Below are 10963 nucleotides of genomic sequence, written 5' to 3'. Positions count from 1 at the left end.
TAGCCTACAGTATATTACATTTACATGTATTCATTTAGCAGACGCTTTTCTCCAAAGTGACTTCCAATGGAGATACTATGTAGTGTTATCAGCCCACACGCCTTATTCAAGGTGACTTGCACTGCCAGATACACTACTTACACTGGGTCACTCATCCATACATAGTGGAACACGCTCTCTCTGTCACTCACACACTATGGGGGAACCTGAACAGCATGTCTTTGAATGTGGGAGGAAACCAGAGCATGCAGAGGAAACCCACAGAGACACAGGGAGAACATGCAAACTCCACACAGACTGAGCGGGAATCGAACCCACGTCCTCTCGCACCACCCACCCACTTGATATTACAAGTATCACGAGTACTGATTTGTTATAAATTACCAAAGCATAACTAGATTGGGAAAGAACCCTCAATCACATGCACTATTTTATCTTGCAGGGCTGGAAAAAAACTTTTTTGTCGGTGTACCATGCAGACTTACCCTGAAAATCACTGTATGCTGATTTCCTTTTTTTCTACTTAATTTGAAATGAACACGTTTGTTTTTCGAAGGCTCGTGTCGCCTCCCCGTCAGCCAATGAGGTGCCGCGGCGCTCGGCCTGTGGGAGAGGGGTGTGTTCGGGCCTAGAGTTTAAAACCCACCGAGCATGCGCACAACGGCTTCGGGCTCAGAAGCGTGCGCCATATTGGATCGCCGTGCTGTCTAACAGTTTTCGGCTAGCACTCCTGCTAGCTTGTGTGCAGGCTAAATAACAGCGCTCCCCACTCTACGGTTCGGGCTTTTTAGCACTTACCTTTATTTATGCATATGTATATTTTTAAGACGGGATTACTTGCGGACCGATCAGCCCCCCCCCAAGCAAGTACATTTTAACTGGCAACTCGATTCGCAGTGACTAATTAGAGACGAGTTGAATGGATCCGAGGGTCGCTTGGATTCAGCCCGAACAGAAAGGACCTGCTAATGCCTTATGGATGCATGTGTGGGAGACCTCTCAGGAAGTGAGGACGAGCAGCACTCATCACCTGCACCACCACCATCACCATCATCATCATCACCACCACCACCACCACATCTGTGTCAACTCTCCGGCGCTGGACTCGAGCGCCTTCAGGAGTGTCGCGGCCGCGGCGCAGAGCAGAGGCATCGGGGGCAGCAGCCATCGCAACCCGGCGAGCAGCACAGTCGCGCCGCACCCCCTCGCCGCCGCCGCCTCCACCTCCACCACCACCTGCTCCTCGTCCTCTAACGCACCGAAGGCGTGTCCGGGAGAAGCAGGGCGACGGCTCCTCAAGTCCGGCTCCGTGTCATCGTCGTCCTCCTCCTCGGTGGAATCGGGAGCCGAGAGCCCGCCCTTCTTCGGCTGCTCGTCGCCGGGGACGGGGCGGAGCGGCGTCGCCGTCGCCAACCTGAACCAGAACGCCGGAGGTGCCAAGCTGCTGTTCGCCTACCAGGAAAGCGTGTACGGCGTGAGCCAGCAGCAGCAGCAGCCGCAGCACCACCATCATCAGCACCGCCAGGAGCCCACCGTGACGCTCCTGCATCATCATGCCCAGCAGAGCTACTACGGCAAGCGCCATCACCACCCGCAGGCGCAGCCCGCCGCCGCCGCCGGGAGCCACGAGCTGCACCATCCGGGCCGGAGGAGGAGCGACAACAAGGCGAGCACGTACGGCATCAACTACCTGCTATCCAACTGGAGCAACGGCAACTGCGTGAGCTCCGCCGGGACACCCTGGAAGACGAGGAAATACAACCCCGGCGTGAACGGGTCAGTCAGTGTGTCCGTCTCTCTGTCTGTCTGTGTGGGGGGTGTGCGCGCGCGCCCGCCCACCCGTGCGCTCTGGAGTACGTCGCGCGCCAGCGCGAATTAGTGCCTAACTGAGTCGCTACGCTACCTTCTCTTTTACAAAAACGGCGCTCGGTCCCGTGCTACGTGTTGCTGCCATGGTTAGGGGTCCCGCCGAGTCCTGCGGCCAGGGAGGGGAGGGGGGGGCGTTCGTTTGGATAAAACCGTGCAGCTGCAAGGCGGACTTCTCTTTAGCATGTCTCGTGTGTCCTCTCTAATAACCGTGGGCGGTAAGTGGTTCAAACCGTCGCTGCACTAGTCGGCCTACCTGACGGATTCTGCGGGACGCGCCCGGTGCACGCCATTGGCTGTCGCGTCTAGTGGGCGTGGCTTGAGTATCCTTATTACAGTACAGCTCCATTTGCCGCGGTACGTCAGCCTCGTAGTGTTTTGGTGGCTCTGGTAACTTCAGTACGCTGTCGTCTTTGGAGCCAAAGATCAGAAGTTTGAATCCCACCTCCAGTTGTACCCTTGAGCAAAGTACTTACCCTGAATTGATACAGTAAAATTACCCAGTTGTATGGGTGAATAATAATTGTAAGTAGATTAACATTGTGAGTCCCTTTGGAGAAAAGTGTCTGTCTTAAATGACTGATGTAAGATGGTTTGTGCGGTCATAAGTCGTGGCAGTTATGGAAAAGGACAGCTTTGAAGATAATTTTGACTGATGGGTAAATGCATCTATATCTAAAGACTCGGTCGTCCCGTATCGTATGGAGTCGATTTGATGTTTGCCTTCGTGTTGCTTTTGAAAAACATCCAAGGTGCCGTTGGTGTGACTTGACACCCTTGCTCTTCTGTCAGACTTCACGAGGAGATCGTGGACTTCTACCGCTTCATGTCCCCGCGGCCCGAAGAAGCAGCGATGCGCAGAGAGGTGGTGAACAGGATAGAGGCGGTCATTAAGGAGCTGTGGCCGACTGCCGATGTAAGTTCAAGACCCGTGCTTCTGTAAGGTGCCTGCGGTATGGGGTCACGAGAGCACTCTGCCTTAGCTGTACCGTAACCAGGTGCTTTGCTGCTTTTTGGAATCGGCTCTCTGGAGCCACGCTGAGAAAACGCTTAAATTCCACTTACGTGACGTGCGCTGTATGTATTGAAAGGTTTAATGCTCCCTCTCTCCAAAATTTTCAGGTCCAGATATTTGGCAGCTTCAGCACAGGACTTTATCTTCCAACAAGGTAACAAAAAGCAAAGTTTTTTTATGGAACGAAAAAGAAATGCGGGAGGTCCCCCATTTACAATGAGGTCATTGGTCGAAAAACCCCTTATGCTGTTATATGAACCATAAGGATATATAAACAATACACATGCATGGATTCTGTTATGAAATTGGGCTTCCCCCCCCCCCCCCCCCCCAATCAATTTCACACATATTCTTCTTAAATACTAACATACAAGGGTTAGTCAAAAAGTGTCCTCATTATTAGGTCTGGCCAGATTGTTACAGGTCCTTTTTTGAATGACCTTGGTAGAATAATAATGCAAATACCATACAGACAGTTATTTGTGAATACGTTAGTTAATATTGTATGGTATACATAAATGCACCGTCAGTTTTTCCCCTTGCTAACTGTTTTAAATGAAAATGATGTGGTGCTGATAGTACTGTACAGAAGATGGAGTGCTCATCCTTAGATGTTACACCCAGACATTGGGACTTGAAAGTTAAATAAGGTTGGGCCAGCCATCGTAAGTTGAGGACCCCCTGTACCGATTTTCCCTGAGAATGTTGCCTTGAAGGCAGACAGTCATTTGTTAATGAGCAGTTTCTTCCCTCGTGGCAGCGACATCGACCTCGTCGTCTTTGGGAAGTGGGAGCGATCCCCGTTGCAGCAGCTGGAGCAGGCCCTGAGGAAGCAGAACGTAGCCATGCCATACTCGATCAAAGTGCTGGACAAAGCAACGGTGAGTCCACCATGTCAGGCCTCGGTCCTGTGGTGAAGTCCATTTTTATTACCCCAGTAACATTACATCTGCTTTATTTATGAGGGCAAGTCAAAAAATATCTACAATCTGTATTAATTTGAATGGGTAATCATTTGAGTTGAATTTGTTGCAGATACTTTTTACACTTGACTACGTTATATGTAAACAGATTATTGTGTGAAATCTGAGTTTTGATCAGTGTAATCTGTCCCACTTCAGGTACCCATAATAAAGCTTACTGACCAGGAGACTGAGGTCAAAGTTGACATAAGCTTCAATGTGGAGACAGGTGTGAAAGCTGCTCGTTTTATAAAGGATTATCTGAAAGTGAGTATGTATTTTAAAAATTACAGTTTAAATGGAAAATATTTTACGTTTTGAGGGATTATGGTGGCTTGTTTAAAACATTGCGCTGGAATGATTCAAACTGAAATGGGCTATTTATTATTTGCAGCACCTGCTTTCCTCTTAAAATGAACTAATTTTCTTTTTCTTTGACTGTTAAACATTTAAGTCGGTAGCTTAATAAATTGGGAGAATGCTTACAGTTTGTACTCAGTGACTCCTGCAACTGCCTCTCTTGTCAAGGTTCCAGATGCAGCCTCTGCGGTCGGTTGCCCTCGGCAACAACCCTAACTTTTGTCATTGTTGCATCAGAGGTACTCCGTGCTGCCTTACCTGATCTTCGTGCTGAAGCAGTTCCTCCTTCAGAGGGACCTGAATGAAGTCTTCACGGGCGGCATCAGCTCATACAGTCTCATTCTGATGGTCATCAGCTTTTTGCAGGTGAGGCCTATCTGGGTTTCACCCCTTTGACTATGTGGATGTGGCTATTTTTGAGATGTGCCTATCATATATCCATGATGTACTCGGAGTGACAAATTACCCCTTTTTTTTTTTTTTTTTTTTTTTAAAGCTCAAAGTGCTTTAGAGAATCAAAATAAGATTAAAATTAAAAGGAAAAAGGCTGTAGTACCCTTGATTGTGTACTTGCTCTAAATTGATGCAGTAAAAATCACCCAGCTGTATAAATAAAAGGGTAAATCATTAAGTAGTTTGGCATTGTAAGTCACTTTGGAGAAAAGCTTCAGATACATGAATAAAGGTCAAGGTAATGTCTGTCTTGTTTGCTGCTGGAGCAATTTACAGGAATGGGCTCGTTTCCCTAGATGACTGACTGTTATAATGTGTTTGCGCTGCCGTCTTTCCTTGTGTCCACACGCTTTTCAGCTGCACCCAAGAATTGATGCCAGAAACGCCAACGTCAACCTCGGCATCCTGCTCATTGAGTTCTTTGAGCTCTACGGGCGACATTTTAATTACATGAAAACGGGGATTCGGATCAAGAACGGCGGCGCCTACATAGCCAAAGAAGAAATCATGAAGGCCATGACCAGTGGCTACAGGCCATCAATGCTGTGCATTGAGGATCCACTTTTGCCAGGTGCAGTCAGTTACTCAGAGAACGCCTGACTGCATTTATGAGACAGGTTACCGGCGTTTCCATTGGGCTTTCAGTGTCCACAATTTGTTTGCTTGCTTCAGCTGTCGTATGCAGGTAATCAAGGTGGAGAGGAATGTGTCATTGAGGACACATTTTAGTACTGTGTGGAAGCACAGGTGGTGATCAGATAACAATCCATATGTAAATGAACATCTGCTCATTACACCAGGTGTCAATGTTCTTGGACTGACTGCTTTGAGATTGCGTGTCTGTATCTGGCTCTCCATCTGCTAGTGAAATGCATTTTCATCTACTCAGCTCTGTCACTTTAGAGAAAAACATCTACTAAATGAATGAATGTACGTGTAGAAACGATCTCTCGACCCCCATCGTTTAACGCTACAAGGAGCTTCTAAAGAGGGACAGAATCTGACATGCACTGTCAAGTTTGCTGTTTTGGCAGAAAATGCAACGGTTCCTGTAAATCTCCTGATCTTCTATAATAACCGTGGGCACAGTTTTTGAGAAGTGTGGTTTTAAACCCCCACTTTAGGGGATTCCTCTAAAGTAGTTGCACATAGCGTATGTATGGCTGTTTTATGTTGTTATACAGCTGTTTTCAGTAAATGTCAATGTTTTATTCCCCCTGCCTTGTTTTCTAGGCAATGATGTTGGCAGAAGTTCTTATGGTGCCATGCAAGTGAAGCAGGTTTTTGACTACGCCTACATTGTGCTGGGCCACGCGGTTTCCCCCCTTGCCCGCTCATACCCCAACAAAGACAGTGACAGGTGGGATGCGCACCTCATGGGACAAACTTGGCAGTTCAGTAGCACACGTGACCAGGCCTGACTAGAAGTTTCTGGTTTTGGCTGTAATTCTCAGTTGGTAAACAATTGCATATGTGGAGCGCTGCTGCCAGCTTTCCAAGAGTCAAAGTGAACAGTCTCCTGTGGAAAGGTCCTTCATCTGCGTTGACAATCATCTCATCTTTTTTCGTACCTTGTGGCGCATCCAGCTAAAGGCCTTGTGCGTGTCTTCTCGCAGCACGTTGGGTCGCATCATCAAGGTGACCCAGGAGGTGATAAACTACAGAGAGTGGATCATCAAGAAGTGGGGCGGAAGACGCTTCGCACGGACGGAGAGCTGCGGTGAGTGACCTGATTTGGCAGGGTTACACACGATTAACCACCTCAGGTTCACGGTGCCTGGAAGTGATGGTCCAGGTGAGGCCAAAATTGAGTGTGGGCACAACCTGCTATTATAATGTGTGCAAATTATACATATGAGTGGATTTTCAATTTAAATTTGACACACAGATGGTGCTCATGATTGACTTCAGCAACACCCACTTCCAACATCCTCCTTGCTGTATTTTTTGAGTCTGTATTTGCTCGTAGTGTCTAATGCCGGCCCTGCCATCTGCCTTATGATAGTCGGCTGGCTGCTCTTCTCCAAGGCGCTATATTTACTTAGTCAATGTATCTATCAGCGACTGTTTTATTTAGCCATATTTGTAGCTCATTTACGTTGCGATTCTGTTCAAGTTAATTTTTATTTAAAATGCCTAACAAGTGGGGAAAAGTCAGTGTGGTGGTGCTAAGAGATCTAGAAACAAAAAGCATGAAAGTATTATAATGGTATTTTGTCACATCAGATTGGTGGGGGGGACCACAAACCCTATTTTACAAACACCATTTGTCCTTTTAAAATTGTTCACATGTCCTTATGGCTCATGTAATATATGGGGGGAATTTTTGACCGAAAATGATCGACAGGAATGGCAACCAATGAAAGACAACACCTGTACAGGGAGCAAAAATACACACGCGCAGAATGGAATAATGAAACGCACTGAAAATCTGTACAGGGAAGTAACAGGGTTTTCTGAAGGGGTTCTCTTAAATTCCTGTTGTGACAAAAGCAAAATTTGATTCTTTGTGAATATATACACATAGTGAAAGTTGTGTTTTGTCACTGTCTACTGAAGTATATGGATTTGACACCTTACACCTTCGGGATCCTGTCCCGGTATTACAATGTGTGTGTTGTACCTGCAGGCCCAGTTCAGCTCCCAGTTGCAGCTCCCAAGGAAGTCGCCGATCAGGCGGCTCCCAACAGGCTGATGGGCCTCCCCATAGAGGAGCAGCGTGACTCTGCCTCTCCGCAGAGCATCGACTCGCCCATGTCTATCTCCAGCCCCCAGCAGCACTCCTCTGCTTCATCAGTCTCCTCACTCTCAGGAAGTGATATTGTAAGCTCTCCTCTGAATTACTTTCACTGTCCCAAATTGTCCTGGGTTATCTTTACAGTGGTCCCAAAATGAAAATTAGCTCAAGGTCACCAAACCGAAAGTTTTTGCATCATGGCACACCTTTTGCAGACCGAGGTGTGAATGCATTGCATCAGCAGCACGTTATTGGAGAGATGCATTCATGCTATTGGCATTTTGTAAGCTTGATTAGTATGTACTGTGTGTGTTTTACCGTGCTCTGCTGTACAGATGTGTAAAGGATTGTGGGGCGTTTACTGTAATTTTATCACTGCTATCAGTGCAAGTCACCTTGGGTAAAGGTGTCAGTTAAATATTAATCGCTCTACATTGCTTTTTGGACAAAAGCAACTGCTAAACTAATGTAAATGGCACAGTTTTTGCTGACAGGCATGAACCTGGTGGTTTGGCACCATTAACAAGTATATTGAGTGCAAACACATTCTGTATGGTTAACCTTGATTTGTTCAGCAGCTGAATTATTTTGATCTCGAATGTAGAACTCGGTCCCTGTGCCTTGCCGAATAATCACAAGCAGGTGAGAAATTGGCAGTTGGTTAAAGACGAGAAGTGCGGAGAGCTGGACGTCAAACGTCCCACTTGACATTTTGAACTGGGGCTTGTGGAGCTCAGAATTATTTTTTTACTGACAAGAACACGGCACTGCTGAGCTCTGAGGGGAAAGGGCTAAGTAAGAGCAGCGGAGACTTGAGGAAAACAATCTGAGTGCTCCTGTTGATCAGCTCATTCTCACTGACAGCAGCAGGTTTTAAGACCTCAACTGACCCTGATAACAGGATGTAGCAATGGGGTTGATCATTGTTCCTTAATACATGCAGGGCTGCTTTTATAATTAAGCCTAGTAAAATCTATCTTTATTTTTGTCAGGACTCAGATTCCACTTCCTGTATGGCCCCAAGTATCCCAACGTACTCGTACCAAACACTTTCACCAGCCACCTTGTCACCTGCAGCACAAACAACCAACGGGAAGCCAAACTTCAGCGGAACCTTGATAATGCCCACAGGGTCCCAGGTACGCACCAGCCAGGAGTGTAACCCCAGGGCACTTTCATAGTATATCTAGTCTTTTTCAGCTTTCCTTACTTTTGTGCCACAGCCTCACGTTTCTGGATTCCACTTTTTCTCTCTAACAGAAGTACTTTCTGCTTCAATTTCTCAGGCAGAGCTCTACTCAGTACTTTAACCCCTGATCGTAGACACAACTATGTGGTAAATTGACAGTGAAATTGGGCAGTGATGTAGTATAGAAATATTCAGCTGTGCTGTTTAAATTATTTTGCAACAAAAGGAGGAATACTCAAGATTTTGAGTGGACAGAAATGCTAAATGCTTATGCTGGTATTTCCAGCCTGTCATTAAAACTCAGGGGTACCGAATAATAAACATTCTTTAAAAATTCATACTGAGCCAAAATGCGGATCTCCGGTACCTGACAAGATCTTGGAGAAGCAGACAGAGTTCAGATGTTCTGATCTTGTGAACTTGACATCCTTCGTGTCTTGATACGTGGTTGAACTCTGTGATCCTCTTGCTAATCCAGGATTTGCTCTTAACTGATTTTGGCAGCACCTTGTGATTATGAATCTCGAAATGGATGAAGTTCACGTGAACGGTGATTCGGTTTCATACCGCTATTAAACTGCATGGGGTTGGGATCGATCACTCCCTGGTGTTCACCGGTGAACCAGTGTCAATTGTCCCTCCTCCACAGTCTCGCGTGAACGTGCCAGGAAGCGTTACCTCCCATTCTGTGGCTGTCAGAGCAGTTTGTGTGGATGGGCCACCACCGTTCATACAGATACCACCTCCTGCAATGCCCCCTTCATCTACCAGCCCTCTGTCCAACCCACACCTGCAAGCAAAGGTATGTGCAAGTTCAGGACAGAAGAGAAAACTGCAGCTTGTTCATGTTTCTGCCGCCAGAAGATCCCGTAGTACCGATTTGGTTCTTGAGTTACGACATATACGACTTGTGAGCGCCCGACTTGCAATGGCTGTCCCATTGGCCTTATGGTTTTATTTGAGTCCTGTAATTTGGTTGGTTGCACCATGCTCCATCTGCTGTATGATGCTGTTGGTTCTTAGTGTTTGGGTCTCGGTCAGTGTTTCGGTGTCCAGCAGCGACTGCGTTTTGTTTACTAAACTTTATTTCGCGATTCCCTTGAAGTAGCTTTTTATGTCGGATTGCTTGTAGAGAAGTGTGTTCATTATTCCTTGTCCAAGTTTGTACACTATCAACAGTATTAATGAATTACCTGTAATTTGTCTTCGTACCATATATTTAGTATTGTTCATGTAACTTGAGTAATGTGTGAAATTAGGGAAAACATTTTAGAAAGTGATATAATACATTGCATTTGCATATGTTAATATTTTTATGCATATTAACAAATTTCCATTTGATCCTTAAGTTATTTGAAATGGCTAGCAGGTATTAGAGAATACTGTACAGTTAACTACAATATTTATAATTCTACACTTTATAATTACTGTATTTTTCAATTCATTGGATGCTGTCAATTTGTATGGATTTTACATTCTTATTTCCTGATTCTCCCTCTTCAGATTCACAATGGGCCAAAGTGCTCCATAAAGGGAATGTACAACCCCTCCATGGCGCACACCCCCATGCCAGCCAATCGTGGTAACTTGCAGTACAGAAGTACCTGGCGTCGGAGGAAGCACACACGGGAGAGTTTACCGGTCAGCGTCAGCAGATAGTCGCTGTGCTGAGCGAGTCCCCCAGTTTTTTTTTGTTTTTTCATCCCCCCACCATCCTCTCCAGAGGAAGAGCGCTCGACCGAGAAACGACCAGCGTTTTAAGGATGAGGCCCATAGGTGGCGCTCTGCTGCAGCAGAATCTTTTGCATGCTCCTTGTTTGGTGGTCCAGGAAAATCTGGAAATTTGTCGTTCAGTGCTCTTGTTTGGATGGTATTTTAAAAATGTGTGTTGGCCTCTTGCCAATACGCTTATCAAGCTGGAACGTTTGAATCCAGTGTTCTGGGAGATTTCGGTGACTGCTTAGGGTCCCCACTTCCTCCTCTATAGGTAGTCAGCCAACCATTACTAAGAAGCACTGGACAGCGGCTTTTTTTTTTTTTTTCCTTTTTTGGCCAGAGCTGTCACTGAATTCAAATACTCAACTGTACAAAAGGAAAACACTTTGTGCAATATATACATTTTCCCCCACATATTTAACTTTTTTTTTTTCTCCCTCCCCCCCCCCCCCCCCCATTTCTTTAAAGTTTACAAGTCCTTGCATTCTTTGCAAGTGTGTTTTAAAGCAAGCTATGTTTTTGGGTGTCGAGAGAAACGTATATTCTAGAGCCGCAGGAGAATGGAGGGGCAATTGTGGAGAACCAAACCCCACCTGGGGTCTGCAGGACACAAACGTGCTGCCTTTTCCCCAGAGGGTGGCGCAATCGCTAAAGAACCGTTGACT

General features: G+C 46.3%; 1 protein-coding gene across 1 annotated transcript; it reads left to right on the top strand.

Moving 5' to 3' along the window:
- Window positions 1-447: 447 nt before the first annotated feature.
- tent4a (terminal nucleotidyltransferase 4A) lies at window positions 448-10725 on the top strand. Its single transcript, XM_018727101.2, has 13 exons — window positions 448-1776; window positions 2659-2782; window positions 2989-3035; window positions 3642-3762; window positions 4003-4110; window positions 4441-4569; window positions 5014-5227; window positions 5890-6016; window positions 6273-6376; window positions 7286-7479; window positions 8386-8532; window positions 9232-9384; window positions 10086-10725. The coding sequence occupies exons 1-13, from the start codon at window positions 920-922 to the stop codon at window positions 10239-10241; spliced, it is 2481 nt and encodes an 826-aa protein (XP_018582617.2). The 5' UTR covers window positions 448-919; the 3' UTR covers window positions 10242-10725.
- The last annotated feature ends 238 nt before the right edge of the window (window positions 10726-10963 follow it).

Source organism: Scleropages formosus, chromosome 23, assembly GCF_900964775.1.
Source record: "Scleropages formosus chromosome 23, fSclFor1.1, whole genome shotgun sequence".
Classification (NCBI taxonomy): domain Eukaryota; kingdom Metazoa; phylum Chordata; class Actinopteri; order Osteoglossiformes; family Osteoglossidae; genus Scleropages; species Scleropages formosus.
The sequence above is the reverse complement of the archived record's forward strand: the minus strand, read 5'-3'. Positions and strand labels throughout refer to the sequence as shown.

Coding starts and splice junctions, on each gene's coding strand:
- tent4a (XM_018727101.2), top strand. CDS start 920: ATGGATCCGAGGGTCGCTTGGATTCAGCCCGAACAGAAAGGACCTGCT. Junction 1,777..2,658: donor TACAACCCCGGCGTGAACGG/GTCAGTCAGTGT, acceptor CTCTTCTGTCAG/ACTTCACGAGGAGATCGTGG. Junction 4,570..5,013: donor TGGTCATCAGCTTTTTGCAG/GTGAGGCCTATC, acceptor CACGCTTTTCAG/CTGCACCCAAGAATTGATGC.